The 21,456-nt window shown below is 41.7% G+C and overlaps 1 protein-coding gene across 1 annotated transcript in view; it reads left to right on the forward strand.

Moving 5' to 3' along the window:
• The window catches only part of GLI3 (GLI family zinc finger 3), a 312,480-nt gene that overhangs the window by 211,002 nt on the left and 80,022 nt on the right, over positions 1-21,456 (forward strand). The window contains exons 6-7 of the mRNA XM_069588234.1: positions 1,614-1,760; positions 6,621-6,822. Of these exons, the coding sequence (XP_069444335.1) occupies positions 1,614-1,760; positions 6,621-6,822 (349 nt within the window). The remainder of the gene's footprint in view (positions 1-1,613; positions 1,761-6,620; positions 6,823-21,456) is intronic.

Genomic DNA, 21,456 nt, shown 5'->3' on the forward strand with positions numbered 1-21,456 from the left:
GCCAGTAAATTGCTCCAGATTGATAGGTATATTTCTTCTTGATTTTGAAATGAAAGAAAAAAAGAACTTTAAAATTATGGAACACAAAATTGCAGCTTACCACTCAGGCATGTGTTATTAAATTCAGGCTGTGCTGCCTTTTCTACTCATGGTCCTGGGTCCTCCAGCTACTGAGAGCTGACTCAGACCCTCTTGCCAGAAAGCTTAGGGAAGTATTTTAAATATGTCAGGAACGTCATTGTAGTTATCTAAGTTGTCTACTACTGTAAGAAATATGAGGGAAAAAATGTGAACATACAGTGATTCTATATAGTCAGTTCAGTTGCACAGTCATGTCCAACTCTTTGAGACCCCACGGACTACAGCACACTAAGCTTCCCTGTCCATCACCAACTCCCGGAGCTTGCTCAAATTCATGTCCATCAAGTTGGTGATGCCATCCAATCATCTCATCCTCTGTCATCCCCTTCTCCTACTACCTTCAATCTTTCCCAGCATCAGGATCTTTTCCAGTGAGTCAGCTCTTCACATCAGGTGGCCAAAGTACTGGAGTTTCAGCTTCAGTATCAGTTCTTCCAGTGACTAGTCAGGACTGATTTCCTTTAGGATGGACTGGTTGGATCTCCTTGCTGTCCAAGAGACTCTCAAGAGTCTTCTTCAACACCGCAGTTCAAAAGCATCAATTCTTCGATGCTCAGCTTTCTTTATAGTCCAGCTCTAACATCCATACATGACTACTGGAAAAACCAGAGCTTTGACTAGAAGGACCTTTGTTGGCAAAGTAATGTCTCTGCTTATTAATATGCTGTCTAGGTTGGTTGTAGCATTTCTTCCAAAGAGCAAGTGTCTTTAAATTTCATGGCTGCGGCCACCATCTACAGTGATTTTGAAAGTGAAGTCACTCAGTTGTGTCCAACTCTTTGTGACCCCATGGACTGTAGCATACCAGATTCCTCCTTCCATGTGATCTTCCAGGCAAGAGTACTGGAGTGGGTTGCCGTTTCCTTCTCCAAGTGATTTTGAAGCCCAAGAAAATAGTGTGTCACCGTTTCCATTTGATATAAGACACTTTTCTTTTGGGGAGCAAACAGAGGAATGAGTGTACAGATAAATGCACATATGTGAATTAATCATTGTTTATTGGAATCTAGATGCTGTACAATGTTGTGTTAGTTTCTGCTGCACAGCAAAGTGGACCAGCTATGTGTATATATATATCCCTTATTTTTTGGATTTCCTTCCCATTTAGGTCACCACAGAGTACTTGGTAGAGGTCCCTGTGCTATACACAGGTTCTCATTAGTTATCTATTTTATATGTAGTAGTATATATATGCCAGTCTTAGTGATTTCTTGAAACTAACCTCAAAAGTTTTATCATGTACTTGATTTTTTTTCTGTGTTTTTTCTTCAGTTTTATTTTCTAATCAATGATATCAGGGAATCTTAAGTGAAAGCGCAGTTTGAGTTAAAGAAGTTTTCCTAGAACAAACCGTGAAAGGAATGGCTCTGTGGGCTGTGTGACACATGGCTTTTGGGGTATCTCAAGAAAAGCTTCTTGTTGACCTTCTTCCAACTGGTAACCACGCTTTTCTTGTCTCCTCTTCCATCCAGCCCCCCACGCCGGAGTCAGCCCAGCAGAATATTATCATCAGATGGCCCTGTTAGCTGGCCAGCGCAGCCCCTATGCAGACATCATTCCCTCCGCTGCCACCGCCGGTGCAGGGGCCCTCCACATGGAGTATCTTCACGCCATGGATAGTAAGTGGCTGGGCTGTCTTCTGTAGCCCCGGGCATGGCCAAGCTAATGCATGAAAGGGAGAGGAAGGTACTAAGATGAGTTGATTACCCAACTTTCCAAAGCAGAGAAGGAGGAGGCACCACCAGTATTTGGGGCTCTGGTTTGCTTGGTTTGCCAGGAAATTCCCACAGACTTGGCCATTGAAACTTGCCAATTTGCTCACCTTATGTCAATGAACTGAAAGATGCAGGCAATTATAATTTGGCAGATTCAAAAAAACACTAGTCGGCTCTGATTGTCTTGGTAGCAGAATAAGGGAATGTGTTTGGTTAGATGAATGTGCTTTTGACCAACCGTTTCTTGATTTTATATATTTTACGCTTTAAAAATTAACTTAAAGAGACCTATACTTGATTTCATGTTTTTCATAGGCTTATTTTTTTCTTATTTTCCTGCTACGTTTTCTTTTTTAAAAAATGTTATTTTAAGTGACTCTAGGTCTTATTTATTTAATTTATTTTTGGCTACGCTGTCTTCATTGCTTTGTGCAGGCTTTCTCTAGTTGTTGCAAACAAGGGCTACTCTTTGTTGTTGTGTGCACTCCTGTGTTTTCTTTATGTTAAAAAATTCTATCTCACTGAGACCTCTTATATAGGAAACAGAAATCATTTCCACATCAGAAAGGGCTACTTTTAGCACCTCACAGTGGAGGAAACTGGGATCATTGGATGCACTTTAAATGACTTACTTTTGGACCCCTCAAGGATTATGATGACCACTTTAGCGCCACTTCTTTAGACTAGAGGTACAGATGAGAACCTGTGATTATCATTTCTCAGAACATCTAAGAGGTTTTAATCCTTTAGGTTCCCATCCATTTACTAGGCGCTAGGAAGTGAAGCCAAAGTATCATCTGAGGTGTACATAATGAAGCCCTTTGAATACGAAGATAATATGAGTTTGAGGAGGACATATGCTAAAGATTTTGCTTGTTTCTTCTAGTAGCAGTGATTAATTTGTGCTTCTCTATCTAGAGGCTGTTTAGATTCTTCTGTGATGATGAGTGGACCTTGGTCCACTCTCTAGCAGTGGTTAACAGTTCAGCTCTCAGATTTACAATAGACAGAAGATGATTGGCCCACACAGTGTAAACCCTACGCTCTGGTCCCCTTAGTAACTTAGCTGGGTTACACAGGAACACTGCTTGGGTGGGTTTCTGTTGGGGAGTTCATTACCACACCCAAAGTGAAAGAAATATGTGACATCTTCCACAGGGATTTTGTGGTTCTGCTTTGTAGAAGAAAGAGTTTCCATTGCAGATTCATCATGACCACGTTTCAATTAGGGGTTGTTGAAAAAAAAAAAAAAGTTGAGTGTTATTATGCAAATCAGTTATTTAAAAATCTGCAAATAAAGAATTAAAATAAGAGAGACTCCTTGGAAGGTCAACCCATATTACCTTCTCTATTTGATGAGAATGTGTTTAGTCAGGCAATGGCGGTTTTTATCTAAATAAAGGATGAAGCTACCCTTTTACTTAGTAAAAACTAATTAAAGGCATTTTAATTTGCCAGAGTATATGGTAAATTGATTGTCATTAAGTAGGAATTTAGATATCCTATTATTCATCACATAAAAAGAAACCTCCTTTTTCTTTGTCAGAATCTTTCATTAGAATAGAGAAACAAAACAATTAACAGAAAGCCAGAGAGGGAAATCAGTGTTAGAACAATGAGACTGCTCAGGCTTATATTTAGGAGGAAACAGTAGAGACCCGGGCCACTTCTCTTTCAGCTGTTTTGAAACCCTTACCTTGTAGTTTAGCTGTTCCTTTCAACAGGGGATCCCAAATCACTGTCCTAAACGCTGATGACTTTCTTTGCTTGGTTGCTAGGGGGTTGGGAAGAGCATAATAAAGGGTTGGAAAGCATTTAAAAAGTACTATATCCCTGCCCTCTGAAGTAGTTGAAGTAGCATTTAGCTTAACAGGACATAAAGAGAATATTCTTCTGTTTTATTTTTTTTTAATCATTTTATTTATTTAAGTGGCTGTGCTGAATCTTAGTTGCATCATGGCATGTGGGATTTTTTTCTTTTTAAGTTGTATCATGCATGATCTTTAGTTGCCTCATGCAAGCTCTTAGTTGCAGTATGTGGGATCTAGTTCCCTGACAGGGAATCAAACCCAGGCCCCTTGCATTGGGAGCGTGGAGTCTTGGTCACTGGATTTCCAGAGAGGGCCCCTGTTCTTATGTATTAAATATAAAACCTATGAGATTTTTTTCAAGGGAGAAGCGAAATGAGGTTAAATTTCTACATTGGCTCTACAGTAGTGAAAGCAGAGCCAGCCTGGGATCGAGTGGGTCATTCACTCCACTGTAACAAATCTTCAGGACTCATCGGTTGGCAGAAAAGCAGCAATAATCTGGGCTCAGATGAGCACCTGACTTTTAAATGTGCCAACAGTGGGCGTACCAGGGTTTCAGCCAGCTTCAGGTTAGAGTATTCCTATGTTGGGCATTAGAATGAACAAGCCTGTTTTATGGCTCTAATTCCACCTTTTGGGATTCTAGTGACTTTTAAAGATAGGAGAGCAAGTAATCCCTATAGGGAATATCCTAGAGAAATCCTAAATGCTCCTGAAAACCACACTGTTTATATGGTGGAAACTGACTTAACTAAGTGCCCATCTTGGAGAGGAAAACAGAGGAGATGGACTAACCAGGCCTTAGGGAACCACGAGCTTCCATGAAAGGCCTTGGGCTCTGTCTTCAGATGATGTGAGAGGTTATAAGCCCCAGTGTTTCATAGCAAGCATCAGATGACCCCCTCATCTAGTTAGTGATTTAAATCAGGGCATCAGCTCTGTCTGGAATGTCCTGCTACTTCTAACTCTGCGAGGGATCATTGAGTCTCATTGAGAATGGTTACTGTCAAGGATGATATTGAAGTTGACCAGAAGTCTGGTTTGTCCTTGGAGTCCTTTGGAAGTGGCATGCATTTCCTCACTGGAAAACTTCTTGAATGGGATTATCCTCTCATAGTGAGTAAATATGAAACATTTATGTGTAAAGCTGATGTCATAATAAAAGATGCTGGTTTAGGCAATTAACTGCTGTGAACACAGTGGGACTGCTATTTTTGTACTCACATGGCCTGAATCATGTGGGTCATGAAACTTCTAAATGAAGAAATTCAATTTTCAATGTGCCTGAAAGAAGGATTTGAGTAGGGACCACATTTGTCATTCAAATTGGTTTACCAGTTTTATATTCATGGATGGTACTAAGTTCCAGTTTATGATTTGTTTTTTATTAGCTATAAAGTATGCCTATTTATCTCTATAATAATATCTGTAAGTCTTTCATAGTCATCTATTGCATTTCGTTAAATTATCTTAAATCATTTTGGATTGTTTTCTTGTGTCAAAGTTCACCTCTGATGAAGAAAATATTCCCAATTAGTTTTCTATAGACCAGGTACCCAGACATTTTTCTATAAAGAAGTCTTACCCTCTACTACTGTTTTCTGTGTACCCCAAGTTGCCATGTCCCTGTAAGCAGATGTACCCATTCTTTGAAACAGAAACCCTCCATTCTTTCTCAAAAGTAATTATATGTGATTTGCCTCTTACCTAGTAGGATTATATTCTCATTCTGTCATTAAACTTAGTTTGCTCACTCTGTAATGTAAATGTGACCTTAGAAAAGGCAGGAGTGGGCCTGTGGGCCACATTTATAGTTATGCTCTGAAATCTAGATCTCTACCAAATTGCAGGCAAATGGGCATTTAATTTTTAACTATTTGTGTAACAAGCATTGTGTTAAGTTGGCAGGCATTTCAGTGTGACTTACTAACCTCTAGAACAGAACTTCATCAGTGGAATCTTCTTGAAGTCTCAAAACTCTAATAAATGCATAGAATTAATTGATTGATTGATTGATTGATCTAATAACCAGAGAATTAAAATTGACTCATGTTATCTTATTATAATGCTTAGAGGGTCCCTCCCAACCTGCCCTTGGAAAATGGGTAAACAAACCATAGTCCCAAGCTTTTAAATGTTTCTTGGGACTTAGGCTGTTAGATATGGGGAATTTAAGGCAGGGTCCTTCAGTTTGGGCACTGCTAGGACTAGATGAATCTTCATGATGGGGGCCTGCCCTGCATATCCCCGGGTGTGCAGTAACTTCCCTACCCTCTTGATCTTTCAAGCACCCCCTGAGTTGTGATAACCCAAATATCTCCAGATGTTGTCACATGTCCCCTGGGGGCAAAATCTATTCCCACCCCTCCATCGAGAACCATTAATTTAGGATAATGTATTTATCAGTTTTTTCAGTAAAGCCATAAATAGTCTGTGATCAGATAGCTACAGAAATCATGGGGAAATGAAGGCATAACTAAGCTGGATTTTTTTTATCTTAGGGTACTTTAATTCATTTTTCCCCTTTGGCTGATTGCTTTAAAGCCATGCGTGTTGGGAGTGGGGAGGATGGGTGCGATGTGACTGTGGGAACCACTGTCTTTGTCGCTTGTGGTGAATTAATGATGAGAATATCTAAGCAGCCGTCAGATTCATAAATCAGTGGAAATGAGAGGGATAACACATAAAAGTCTTTCCCTTTTGTTTAGCAATTTATCATTTTGCCTGCACATTAATAAACAAAGCTCCCCTGAGGTAAGTCCCTGGAAGATGAATATTTCTCCCTAATTTCCTCAATTGTAGCCAGTAGATCACAAGCGGGAAGAGAAAGGTACTTGTCACCACTGGTCGCTGGCTTCTTATCCTCCAGTTCTTCCATGAGGGGTAATAGGAATAGATAACAGGTACCAAATCCAGCCACAGGTAATCAGATTCTGTTTTGTTTATATAACAGGCACCAGATTCCCCAGCCCTAGGCTGTCAGCCCGGCCGAGCCGAAAACGTACACTGTCCATATCGCCACTGTCCGATCACAGCTTTGACCTTCAGACCATGATAAGAACATCTCCCAACTCCCTGGTCACAATTCTCAATAATTCCCGCAGCAGCTCTTCAGCAAGTGGCTCCTATGGCCACTTATCTGCAAGTGCAATCAGGTATGTATTTTCCCTAAATCCATGATACGTTTCTTTAATAAAACATCACTGCTTGCCTGCACCTATGTTTGCGGTACGGACTGCCTACAAGGTAGAATTACAGCAGGACACTGGGATTGACCTGAGATGGGGATCCAGGTTAAATTTCACTACAGTGGGTTCCAGAGCCAATTATTGTGCCGAAAAGACTTATTTGCAGATGTTAGTTAGCAGCCCGTAAAGAGAAATAGTAGTTCTTTGGGAATGAAGAAATCCACTCCATAGAGACAGTGAGAATGGGGATCTTTTTTCCCCTTACTAGTTATAGTTCCCGAGAGGAAAAACCGACTTCACACCTGGTTTGGGGACAATTGCAAAGACAGGACAGAAATCAAAAGACCAGATGTGAGTCTTGACTCACAGGGTAAAGGTGTGTTTTGAGAGGAAGAAAGAAAAAGGGACAGCAGGGTGGATTTTGTTGACCATATTGAGCGGCGTGCGGGATCTTAGTTCCCCAAACAGTGATTGAACCTGTGCCCCCTGCATTGGGAGCTCAGAGTCTTAGCCACTGGACCACCAGGAAAGTCCTGACAGCAGAACTTTTGCCGGATGGCTTTTGCATCCACTCTTCGGTAGTGAATCTTGGTGGTGATTTCCGGGAGGTCTGGAGCCCCATAGGCTGCCTGCGTGGAGGGGGTGGGTCTCTGTCAACCTCGGGTTTGCACATCGTGTCCTTCTTACCATGAGCCTGTGGAGACCGTCGTTTTGTACCTCTGGGCCTTAGGGGAGGTGTTTTAACTTTCCAGTGACTGTTGATCGTTGGAAAACCCAACAATTCCCAAACGGAATACCAAGGCGCTTTTTTTTGTCGTTCTGTTTTTAAATAAATCTCTTTCAAACTTCAAAAAAAAAAGAAAAAAAGAAAACCCTGACAGCAGGGATTTTAGTCTAAAGGAATTGATGCAACTTCCATGATGGATATACATATTAGGAAAACTCTAACAGTCCAGAAAAATGTTGGCGGTAGTCACATACAATATATACTGGAAATGATGAATACCGTTATTTTTTTCTGTAAGTTTCCATTACAGTTTTAATTCTTTGCTAGTTCAGTTATCAGCAGTCTCCTTCGGCAGGCACATTCAGTTCAGTTTGGTTGCTGTTGTGTCTGACTCTTTGCCACCCCATGGACTGCAGCATTACCAGGCTTCCCTATTCATCACCAACTTCCAGAGCTTGCTGCAACTCGTCCGTCGAGTCGGTGATGCCATCGAACCATCTCATCATCTGTTGTCCCCTTCTCCTGCCTTCAATCTTTCCCAGCATCAGGGTCTTTTCCATTGAGTCAGTTCTTTGCATCAGGTGACCAAAGTATTGGAATTTCAGCTTCAGCATCAAGTGTTCAAATATTATAAATCTCCATTTTGATATGATGTCATTTTTCTGCTGCATCTGTTCTTTTAATACAGTCAAGAAAGTATGGAAACATGGAACAGAATAAATAACCCTGTTTGCATGATAGACTTGTGGTGCTGGAGAAGACTCCTGAGAGTCTCTTGAACAGCACAGAGACCAAACCAGTCAATCCGAAAGGAAATCAACCCCGGAATATTCATTGGAAGGATTGATGCTGAAGCTGAAGCTGCAATATTTCAGTCACCTGATGTGAAGAGACGACTCACTGGAAAAGACCTTGATGCTGGGAAAGATTGAAGGCAGGAGGAGAAGGGGGAGACAGAGAGTGAGATGGTTGGATAGCATCACTGACTTCTATGGATGTGAGTTTGAGCAAACTCTGGGAAATGGTGAAGGACAAGGAAGCCTGACAGGGAAGTGCTGCAGTCCAGGGGTTGCAAAGAGTCTGACTTGATTCAGTGACTGAATAACAACAACAACATGATAGCAATTGGTACCTACAGAGGGGTCCTGGGGTAGTTTCAGTATTAGCTGATGTAGTCTTAAGATTCGCTTTAAAGTCAGGCAGAACCAGCTGTCCAAACCATACTCGCCTACTGGCTCAGAAGTTCCGCCTTCACATTTGTAAACTACAGACAAGATTCCCACTATAGGGGAAAGGGGTAACTTTTATTAAAGCTGGTGTGGATGGTCAGTACCTGGATGTAGACCGCTACCCAAGGGCAGAACCTCAGGAGAACCAGCCTTGATGATCTGTCCAGAAGATGAGCCACCAGGGCCTGGCCATGCTATGCTGTAATCACCCCAGTCTGGCTCTGAGGAGTGTGCTCATCTCCAACCATGGCCTGGCTGCTCTGCACTCCTGGCAAGTTTCCCTGGGATCATAGATTGCCACTGACCATATCTCAGTCTGCTGAAATCATGTCATTATTATGTGGCTTGCCTAGAACTCATAGCAATGGGGCACACAGTGAAATTCACAGGAGTGATATTTGTTTCTTCATTTCTTCATTTGAATTTTTATTTCGTCTTTGTTTTTCTTCCCTTGTGCTCTCTGTCCAGCTACTGTGACTTTATAAGGCCTCTAAAGGATTTAGATGAGAAAATGGTGCCAGATGGTCGTGATGCCGTCTTTAATTTGTACCCTAGCATCTTCACCAGCTTCTTAATCTCCTTCCCTTCTCTAGATAATTTAGTATCAGTCCTTAAGAAACTGCCAGTCTCCTGACTTGGAATGGTCGTTGTCCCCTGCCACCAAGGAGCTACAATGGACCTGGTTATTCTCATTGGAGCTGGAAGCAGAGACCCTAATTCAGTTCCCAAGAAACCTGTTTGCAGTCAAATGGCTAGGGCCATCAGGCTCTCAGGTCACCCTTGCCTTTGGCTCTTCACCAGTCCCTCTTCACTCTTGCAGCCGGACTTCTCGTTCTTCAATACACAGCCACTGTGTGTTAAGATAAGGCATAGCTTTAGATGCATATAAAGTAATACAGATAACCCAAGATGAGGTCGCCTTGCCATAATAATACATTTATTAGAAGAATTACGATCGGCACCACCTGCCAGGCTTTTAGCTGGAATAACATTAGTGCTTCTCTAGCCCTGTTCCAAGTTTCACTTGGCGAAATCTGAAGACTGACTGGAGGACTCCTCAGTAAGTGGGAGGACTGGTGGATGACAGGGAGGGAAGCTGCATGAAGAGATACACACAGGGTAACTTTCTCAAGAGGGAAAGATGCAGAAGCAAAGGTGAATTTACAATGCAGCTCATCTCTGCTTTGTACCCAGGGGCATGGTTGGTGTGAGATGCTCTTACCGATTTCATCTCATGGCAGTTTTGGAAAGCGTAGTGTTACTCTTGTTTCACGCATAAGCGCAGAGGGTCTTTGTGAGAGGACCAGCCGTCCGATCGTTTGCTTTTTAATTTGCACCAGACACATTTGACTTTTACATTTGACTTGTGCGTGTTTTCTAATCTTCTCATGTGGACAGTGCATATAGTAATGGTGTCAGTTCAGTTTCTAAAGATATGTTTCAATGTGTGAAGACACACGTTCAGTTTTCTAAAAAGTGTCCTTCACATGCACGTTCCTGTTCCAGTGCTCTTCTCCAAGAGGCTGACAATACATGGACCTCTGTTTAAAATTCCCCTGTTGACTTGCTCATCTGGTAGTTTGCTATATGTCTTCCTCCACTGGGACACAAAGGCCAGAAGGTATAGGACTGTGATACCTTGTTCAAGGCCACTCTCCCCACACCGTTACATCTGCGCCCTGTCACCTTGACAGCACTCCACAGATATTTCTGGAGTGAATAAATGAAGGAGCTCTTTAATGAGCCATTAGAATTCTAATCACCCTCCTTATTAAAAGGAACTTTCTCTGTGGTGGATGAATGATTTTTGTTGTCAGAAAGTTATAGTCTGTATGAATATAGTAATGTATCCATAAGTTGATAGATGTATAGAAATGCAGAGGGATGAATACAAAATAAAGGGCTACAAAAGCAAATGCCCATCTTCAGTTTGTATATGGTTTTTGCACGTGTGCCTGCTAAGTCGCTTTAGTTGTGTCTGACTCTTTGCGACCCCATGGACCACAGCCTACCAGGCTCCTCTGTCCATGGGATTTTGCAGGCAAGAATACTGGAGTGGGTTGCCATGCCCTTCTCCAAGGGATCTTCCCCACCCAGGGATCAAACTCACTTCTCTTATGTCTCCTGGATTGGCAGTCAGTTTCTTTACAGTGGTGCCACCTGGGAAGCCCATTTGATTCTTATGTTGATGTATCTACTTAATAATTTAGACTGCTATAAAAATTCCATATAGACCACATATTTATTCATAAAAACCCATCTACATGTTAAGAAATGGTTCCTGATTATGTCTGACTTATTAAGACATTTCTAAGACAATCATTTAAAAAATAACTCTATGCACTTGGAAAGGATGTTGTGAAATATTGTCTCAAAAAGATTTAAACTCACCATCACCCTGAGAAATGCCATCTAAGACTTGATGAGTCACATTTATCCAATACAGTCTGTATCCTCTGAATGGTAAAGGCCAGTTTTTATCCAGTTAATAGTGTTAAATTAGAAATAGTTTGACCTCTGCTAATACCTTCCCCTAGAAATAGAGGAAAGATTGTTCCAACTGACTCTCATCTTTCATTTTCTAGGAAACCTAAATGAAATGAAGAAGTGAGTAATCCATTCATTTCTAACTCACCAGTTAAAGCTTTCTCACTTTGGATTTAATGGCAAAAATGAAGAAGGCTTCACATCCTTAGCAATTTCAGGTCTGGCTCAGCTAGGACAGATATCTCGGTGAAAATGAGAGCTGAGTGCCCAGAAGTGCGGCCTCACAAATGAGTGTGTGTTTTCTGTGGCTAGTACTGCCCAGCTCTGCCTGGTGACCAGAGGACGGAAGCATCAGCCCTGCTGGAGGCTCTGGAGTAAGGATGCAGTTGGCAGCTCCAGTGCCATTTCCGGAGCAGAGTAGGAACCAGTGCAGCTTGACACTGCATTGTTACCTGCTATGAGTCAACTCATTTGTGTCTGAGAAACAACTCGAAATGAGTTGGGTGGGAAACACTGGAGAATAGATGAATGAATCCAGAGCCAAATAACCAAAGTCCTTAAAATTCTGATTGCATCTTTTAAAAATTATGAGACAACGTTCTCTTCCCCCAGAATCAATGAAAATAATAAATCCTGACTAAAAAGGATACTTTGCATTTATTCCCAGATGTGACCATTGGTTTTAGGTAGTACTTCATTTAATCTACTACTCACTTATTCCCCAAATATTTTACTGCAATTTCAGCTGTGTGCTGGTCACTGTGCTGGGCATGAGGGCTGCATAGATGAATAAGAGACATGATCCCTGTCCTCATGGAACTCATGGAAGAGAAAGGCTTCCAATCAGATACAAAGTGAGGATGTTTGGAGACTACCAGCAACCTAGGAAGCAGATGAGGCAAAGCACAAGGTTGGAGGTGGGCAGGGCCAGGTGGTGTATAGTTGTGGACTGTTGATCCAAGGCCTATAGCAAGGCTTGGGCCCCAGGGAGGGTGTGTTGTTTTAGAGACCAGGGAGCTCAGGGAAGTTTGTGGACTGAATCAAAGGCACTTAGCCACTTACTTGGCTAAACCTGCCAGGTCTCACTGTGGATCTCCTTTTGTTTCCCTTCTTTCTCTCTTAAAAATCCTCCGGTGGGACACATGACTAAAGGGATTGGTAGGAAATGCTATTTATAATAGGAATATAATCATGTCTGGTGATGCTTTTAAAACATCGATGATGTTTTTCTAACTATGTCTGCATGACTGGCCAGGTACATGATTTGGGTTGTTGTTGTTGTGCTTGTGCTCAGTCATGTCTGACTCTTTGTGACTATTTACCATTAACTTCATGGTAAATGAAGTTAATTTACCATGTTAGTTTCAAGTATACACCAAACTGATTCAGTTACATAGATGTGTGTGTGTGTGTGTGTGTGTGTGTGGGTGTGTGGGTGTGTGTGTGGGTGTGTGGGTGTGTGGGTGTGTGGGTGTGCGTGCACGTGTGCATATGTATTCTTTTTCAGATATTATTCCATTATGGATTATTATAAGATATTGAGTATAGGTCACTGTGCTACATATTAAGTACTTGCTGTTTATCCATTTTATATATAGTTCAGTTCAGTTCAGTCGCTCAGTCGTGTCCAACTCTTTGCGACCCCATGAATCACAGCACGCCAGGCCTCCCTGTCCATCACCAACTCCCGGAGTTCACTCAGACTCACGTCCATCGAGTCAGTGATGCCATCCAGCCATCTCATCCTCGGTCGTCCCCTTCTCCTCCTGCCCCCAATCCCTCCTAGCATCAAAGTCTTTTCCAATGAGTCATCTCTTCGCATGGGGTGGCCAAAGTACGGGAGTTTCAGCTTTAGCATCATTCCTTCCAAAGAAATCCCAGGGTTGATCTCCTTCAGAAAGGACTGGTTGGATCTCCTTGCAGTCCAAGGGACTCTCAAGAGTCTTCTCCAACACCACAGTTCAAAAGCATCAATTCTTCAGCACTCAGCCTTCTTCACAGTCCAACTCTCACATCCATACATGACCACAGGAAAAACCATAGCCTTGACTAGACGGACCTTAGTTGGCAAAGTAATGTCTCTGCTTTTGAATATACTATCTAGGTTAGTCATAACTTTTCTTCCAAGGAGTAAGCGTCTTTTAATTTCATGGCTGCAATCACCATCTGCAGTGATTTTGGAGCCCAGAAAAATAAAAGTCTGCCACTGTTTCCACTATTTCTCCATCTATTTCCCATGAAGTGATGGGACCGGATGCCATGATCTTCGTTTTCTGAATGTTGAGTTTTAAGCCAACTTTTTCACTCTCCTCTTTCACTTTCATCAAGAGGCATTTTAGTTCCTCTTCACTTTCTGCCATAAGGGTGGTGTCATCTGCGTATCTGAGGTTATTGATATTTCTCCCAGCAGTCTTGATTCCAGCTTGTGTTTCTTCCAGTCCAGCGTTTCTCATTATGTACTCTGCATAGAAGTTAAACAAGCAGGGTGACAATATACAGCCTTGACATACTCCTTTTCCTATTTGGAACCAGTCTGAGTAGTGTGCATATATTAATCCCAAGCCTTCTAATTTATTCCTTCCAGCCCTGCTTTCCCCTTTGGTAACCATAACTTTGTTTTCCATGTCTATGAGTCTGTTTCTTTTTGTAAATAAGTTCATTTGTGTGTTTTTAGATTCCACATTTAAAAGATATCATATGATATTTGTCTTTCTCTGTCTTACTTCACTTACCACGATCGTCTCTAGGTCCATCTATGTTGCCACAAATGGCATTATTTCATTCTCTTATGGCTGAGGAATATTCCATTGTGTATATATACCACATCTTTATCCATTCCTCTGTCAATGGACGTTTAGACTACAGCATGAAGTTTCTTAATCCCAGTGCCCAACCTGAAGAAATGCATTATAAAAGCATCACATGAGTTTCTTCTAAGTATCGTTTAAAATTTCATATCTGAACAGAACTGACCAAATAGGGCAGTAGAAAAAAAATGTGTGTATAGGTTGCTAGCATTGATTTTACTTTAAAAATATTTCCTAAGAATCTATCAGTTCAGTTCAGTTCAGTCGCTCAGTCGTGTCTGACTCTTTGCGAATAGTTGCCACATATTCATCATTCCTCCTCACTTTGGGCAAGAGAGGGTGCCTCTGTGACTCGGGCTCTCCTGTGACCACCGGCGTCAGGATTCCGCAGTGGTTCTCACATCAACCTCAGGGCAGCCCGGCTCCATGCTGAGTTCTCCAGGTCAGGGAGGGCTTCTAGAGATGAACCTGGAAACTGATGATGAGCCTTTCTGTTGAAGCCAGTGTAGATAAAATGCGTGGAGTATTAATCACTCTGTCCTGGGCAACACCCTACACCCTGATCCCACATTAACACAGAGGACCTGTGGTATGGAGACTCAATGGAAGGAGATGTTCCATGCAGCTCTAAGGAAAACCTATGTATTTTTTTTAGGGAATGGGTAGATGCCATGTGGACTCAAGTCATTAAACAGTAAGATAGAAACTTTGACCTGTAAGCATGACATGGCTGGGTGATCCGACCTCTTGCCATCTTTCTTATAATTCCAAGTTTTTAAAATTCACTTTTACCTAGAAACAGGTCTTTTAAATATTGTGATCAGCTCTATTTACTCTACTAGTATAAAAGACTACAGCAGAACTCGTCCCCTAATGTGTGTTAATCACTCAGTTGTGTCCAACTCTTTGTGACCTCATGGACTGTAGCCCACCAGGCTCCTCTGCCCATGGAATTCTCCAGACAAGAATACTGGCGTGAGTTGCCATTCCCTTCTCCAGGGATTGTCCCGACCCAGAGATCGAACCTGAGTTTCCTGCATTGCAGGCAGATTCTTTACCATCTGAGCCACTCAGCTTTGTTCATTGTACTATTATTAATTTATCCAGCCCATCCCTATCCTCTTCAGTTCAGTTCAGTCACTCAGTTTTATCTGGCTCTTTGCAACCCCGTGGACTGCAGCATGCCAGACTTCCCTGTCCATCACCAACTCCTGGAGCCTGCTCAAATGTCCATAGAGTTGGTGATGCTATCCAACTGCCTCACCCTCTGTCGTCCCCTTCTCCTCCCATCTTCAGTCTTTCCCAGCATCAGGGTCTTTTTCAATTAGTCAGTTCTTCGTATCAGGTGGCCAAATTATTGGAGCTTCAGCTTCAACATCAGTCCTTCCAATGAATATTCAGGACAGATTTCCTTCAGGATTGACAGATTTGATCTCCTTGCAGTCCAAGGGCCTCTTAAGAGTCTTCTCCAACACCACAGTTCAAAAGCATCAATTCTTTGGCACTCAGCTTTCTTTATAGTCCAACTCCCACATCCAAACATGACTACTGGAAAAACCATAGCTCTGACTAGACAGACCTTTGTCAGCAAATAATGTCTTTGCTTTTTAATATGCTGTCTAGGTTGGTCATAGCTTTTCTTCCAAGGAGCAAGTACCTTTTAATTTCATGGCTGCAGTCACCATCTGCAGTGATTTTGGAGCCCCCCAAAATAAAGTCTGTCACTGTTTCCATTGTTTCCCCATCTATTTGCCCTGAAGTGATGGGACTGGATGCCATGATCTTAATTTTTTCATCCTCCACTATATGTAGAATTCTTGAAGTGTTTCTAAAATACATTATGGATTTGTCTCATATGCTATTTTATTATTATAATTTTAAAAATTATTTATTTACTTATTTGTTTTATAGTAGGTCCTTGTTGGTTATTTGTTTTAAATATAGCAATATGTACATGTCAGTCCTAAACTTGCATACTATTTTAACCAGTTTTAATATATTTGACTTGAATATTAATGACTTTGAAATACTTGTATGTATAGTAGGGTTGGATACATCTTAACAAATGATCTTCTACAATATGAACTTTTAGTGTCTCCCACTTATATGTTATTTCTATAATTTATTATCAATTTACAGATAGATCAGAGGAGTTCTGTACAAATGTTGACTCACATCGCTTCCTTGGTGTGAAAAGAAAAATATTTTTTGTGAAAGTCAAGCATGTGTTTGGATTTCAAAGTTATATATATATCAATTATAATTAATATGTAACTTTCCAGTTACAAGTAATTATTTTATTCTTTGGCTATATAAAAGGGGGTCTGTAAAAAGTACTCAGCTAAAACTTATTGAATTAGTGAATAAGGGAATGGATTTTATGGTATTTATTAAAAAATTTTTAAATTGAAGTATAGTTGATTTATGCTGCTAAGTCGCTTCAGTCGTGTCCGACTCTGTGTGACCCCATAGACAGCAGCCCACCAGGCTCCCCCGTCCCTGGGATTCTTCAGGCAAGAACACTGGAGTGGGTTGCTATTTCCTTCTCCAGTGCATGAAAGTGAAAAGTGAAAATGAAGGCACTCAGTCATGTCTGACTCTTCGCAACGCAATGGACCGCAGCCTACCATGCTCCTCCATCCATGGGATTTTCCAGGCAAGAGTACTGGAGTGGGGTGCCATTGCCTTCTCCGAGTTGATTTATAGTGTTGTGTTAATTACTATTGTATAGCAAATTGATTCAGTTATTCATTTATATACATTAATATATATTTTAGTTGCTTAACATCCTTTCTTTCTACTTACACCCCAGATTTCAACCAGATTGGCCACAGCTGTTGAAACTCTGAGGCAGAAGAGTTCCAGATAAGGGAGAGATTTCTGGGCTATTTACTGTGATATTAAGAGAAGATCCAGTTTGCAAAATTGGACCCCACTTTGTGGAAGAATATTGACAAAACATTACTTCTGATTTGTGATGGAGAATAAATGCATCCAAACTTTCTTAACGATTCAGACTTTAGGAATTTTAATGTTAATTTTTTGGAAAATAGTGGTTCCCACTGAGACAATAATTGCTGATCGCTTTTAATTCAGAGCAGAGTTAAAACTTTTAGCTCAGTTGGTTAGTTCTTTTAGTTCAGTTAAAAGAACTGAACTTTTAGCTCAGCTCAGAGCAAAGACTTAAAGGGAAACTGAGTCAGTAGTTATCATGATTTAGAATTCTGTCCTCGAGTCACTGCCTACAGTGGCATGCATGCTTCCTCTCAGGTATTATATAAAACAAGATCTTCCAGAACCAGTTTTAATGGGTAGAAATTATGTTTGGTGGATGAAGACACCACACACACTATGATAAGGTATCAAAAATTCACATTTTTCTCAATTCCTTATCTTCAGAAAACTACAGGGCAAATTAATATTAATTAGTTTATTCTAACTTTTTTTTCCTTTTCTAATTTTTTAAAAATTTTGCTGGAGTATAGTTGATGTATAATGTGTGTTAGTTACAGGTGTGCAGTATAGTGATTCAGTTATGCATATGTATATATATATTCATTTGTTTTCAGATTCTTTATCCCAAAACGGTTATTACAAAATATTCTAATTGTTGTCCTAGAAAAGTGTTTCTCAGAGTGTCTCTCTGGAAGCTCCTGCAAATATTGCCACAAACCATACCTGGGGTGGGACTTTTGAAATGCACACTAACAATTCCAGGGGATCCTGGGGCTGTACTCCTCAGACTTTATGACCTTGACACTTTCTTTTCCTCCATAGCACTTACTTTTGGGTTGTTATCTCAGAAGGACTGTGACTATGTTAGAGCATTCATTGGGAGGATCTAGGCCGTCTGACACTTTCTACAGATTTTATTGACTGAATATAAATTAACAGTTGTAAGTCACATTCTTATAAAAATGTTTGCATGCTTTTAATTATCCCATCTTTCATGTAGTCATTTAGAAAAGAAGTGAATGATATTATAAATTTTTAAATTACTCTTACCAAATGTTGAGTGAAGAAAATTTAAAATTCAGAACATAAACTTAATTGCTCTTCAAGTGATCCATTGGAAAGAGCAGGGTGAGCAGAAATGTAAAGGCTTTGGGGTCATATAGCTCAGGTGGACCAAGGACTCTGTCCTTCTTGAAATAAGACAGAGCAATGTATAAAACATTTCAACAATGTCAGTACTTCATATTTCTAGGAAATTATGGAACAAAGTATGAACTGTTTAGGAAGATTTATTTTCAGGGTTTCTAAAAATAGAATTTGTTGTCGTTATTTAGTCGGTAAGTTGTGTCCACCTCTTCTGCGACCCCATGAACTGTAGCCTGCTAAGATACTCTGTCTGTGGGATTTTCAAGAATACTGGAGTGGGTTGCCATTTCTTCTTCCAGGGGATCCTCCCAACCTATAAATCTAACCTGGGTTTCCTGGGCATCTCCTGCATTGCAGACAGATTGTTTTACCACTGAACTTTACTTTTCAAAGACAATTTCAACCTCTGTAATCAGCAGCTTGTCCTCGGCTACTGAAGTTCCGCAGAGACACACAGATCTAGTTACTAGCTTTGCACTGTTTGATAAATGTTGTCAAATTGCTTTTTTTTGAAGTGACTGTTCTGAGGGGGATGGGCAGAATAATGCCCCCCCATAAATGCCACATCTTACTCCCTGGAATCTGTAAGTGTATTATCTTACACAGCAAAAGGAATTATGTGGCTGTGATTCAGTTAAACATTTTAGGAAGAGGAGATGATTCCGTACCATGTAGGTGGCCCAATATAACCACAGCGGTCCTTGTAAGAGAGAGGTGGGATGGTGTCAGAGTTAGAGGGAGTCACAGGAGGTTGGAGTGAAGTGGGGCCACGAGCTGAGGATGCAGGCAATCTCTAGAAGCAGGAAGAGGCCAGGTGCCCAGAGACTCCAGAGGAATGCAGTACTGCCTCCCCATTTGAGGATTCTGACCTCTGGAGCTATAAGAGGGCAGCGTTGTTGTTTGGTCCCTAAGTCGTGTCTGACTGACTCTTTGTGACCCCATGGACTGCAGCACGCCAAGCTCCCCCATCTTTCACTGTCTCCCAGAGTTTGCTTAGATTAATATCCATTGAGTCGGTAATGCTACCTGATCATCACGTCTTCTGCCGCTCTTTTCTCCTTTTTCCTTCAGTCTTTCCCAGCATTCAGTTCATTTCAGTCGCTCAGTCGTGTCCGACTCTTTGCGACCCCATGAATCGCAGCACGCCAGGCCTCCCTGTCCATCACTATCTCCCGGAGTTCACTCAAACTCACATCCATCGAGTCGGTGATGCCATCCAGCCATCTCATCCTCTGTCGTCCCCTTCTCCTCCTGCCCCCAATCCCTCCCAGCATCAGAGTCTTTTCCAATGAGTCAACTCTTTGCATGTGAAGAGGTGGCCAAAGTACTGGAGTTTCAGCTTTAGCATCATTCCTTCCAAAGAACACCCAGGGCTGATCTCCTTTAGAATGGACTAGTTGGATCTCCTTGCAGTCCAAGGGACTCTCAAGAGTCTTCTCCAACACCACAGTTCAAAAGCATCAGTTCTTTGGCACTCAGCTTTCTTCACAGTCCAACTCTCACATCCATACATGACCATTGGAAAAACCATAGCCTTGACTAGACGGACCTTTGTTGGCAAAGTAATGTCTCTGCTTTTGAATATGCTATCTAGGTTGGTCATAACTTTCCCTCCAAGGAGTAAGCATCTTTTAATTTCATGGCTGCAGTCACCATCTTCTGTGATTTTGTAGCCCCCCAAAATAAAGTCTGACACTGCTTCCACTGTTTCCCCATCTATTTCCCATGAAATGATGGGACCAGATGCCATGATCTTTGTTTTCTGAATGTAGAGCTTTAAGCCAACTTTTTCACTCTCCTCTTTCACTTTCATCAAGAGGCTTTTTAGTCCCAACATTAGGATCCTTTCCAGTGAGTTGGCTCTTCACATCATGTGACCAAAGTATTGGAGCTTCAGCTTCAGCATCAGTCCTTCCAATGAATATTCAGGGTTGATTTCTTTTAGGATTGACTGGTTTGATCTCCTTGCAGTCCAAGGCACTTTCAAGAGTCTTCTCTGCACCACAATTCAAAAGCATCAATTCTTTGGTGCTCAGCCTTCCGTATGGTCCAACTCTCACATCCATACATGACTACTGGAAAAACCATGACTTGGACTATACAGACCTTTGTTGGCAAAGTGATGTCTCTGCTTCTTAATATCCTGTCTAAGTTTGTCATAGCTCTCCTTCCAAGGAGCAAGTGTCTTTTAATTTCATGGCTGCAGTCACTGTCCACAGTTATTTTGGAGCCCAACGAAAGAAAATCTGTGACTCCCTTTTTCCCCATTTATTTGCCATGAAGTGATGGGACCAGTTGCCATGATCTTAGTTTTTTCAGTGTTGAATGTTAAGCCAGCTTTTTCACTCTCCTCTTTCACCCCCATCAAGAGGCTCTTTAGTTCCTCTTCACTTCCTGCCGTTAGTGTGGTATCATCTGCGTATCTGAGGTGGTTGATATTTCTTCCAGCAATCTTGATTGCATCTTGTATTTCTCAAGACAGCAAGTATATTTTGTTTTTAAACAACTAAACTTGTGGTGATGTGTTGCAACGGCAACTCATACCTTGAGAGAGTGGTTCTGTCACTCATCAACTCATCTTGAGGGGCTGCCCTGTTCCTGGCAGTGTTCCGGGCACCAGGGGTTAGTGAAGAACAAGACAGGCCAGGGCCCAGCTCCCCCAAACCTAACATTTGGCTGTTGCTGCTGCTAAGTCGCTTCAGTCGTGTCTGACTCTGTGCGACCCCAGAGACGGCAGCCCACCAGGCTCCCCCGTACCTGGGATTCTCCAGGCAAGAACACCGGAGTGGGTTGCCATTTCCTTCTCCAATGCATGAAAGTGAAAAGTGAAAGTGAAGTTGCTTAGTCGTGTCCAATTTGTAGTGACCCCATGGACTGCAGCCTACCAGGCTCCTCCATCCATGGGATTTTCCAGGCAAGAGTACTGGAGTGGGGTGCCATCACCTTCTCCGTACATGCCTCTAGGTACCACCAAAAGATAAATTTAAAATTTCAAAAAAAATAAAATTCGTCGTCCCCTTCTGTATGTTCTTATATCCCTTGGAATCTAAGAGTTGACATGGATTTTGGCCAGTGTTTATTCCTGTCCCTTGGTTTGAACAGTGAAAATGCAGCCCCAGAAGGGAAAAAACCCACATGGGTTGAAAGATCTTGCAGTCCTTCGTACATCTGCTGAGGTCAAAGACATCGTACCTGGGGACAGGGCGCTGCAGCACCAATGCTGGCCCTGCCTTTTTCTTCTACAGCTTTT

This window comes from Ovis canadensis, chromosome 4 (assembly GCF_042477335.2).
Source record: "Ovis canadensis isolate MfBH-ARS-UI-01 breed Bighorn chromosome 4, ARS-UI_OviCan_v2, whole genome shotgun sequence".
Classification (NCBI taxonomy): Eukaryota; Metazoa; Chordata; class Mammalia; order Artiodactyla; family Bovidae; genus Ovis; species Ovis canadensis.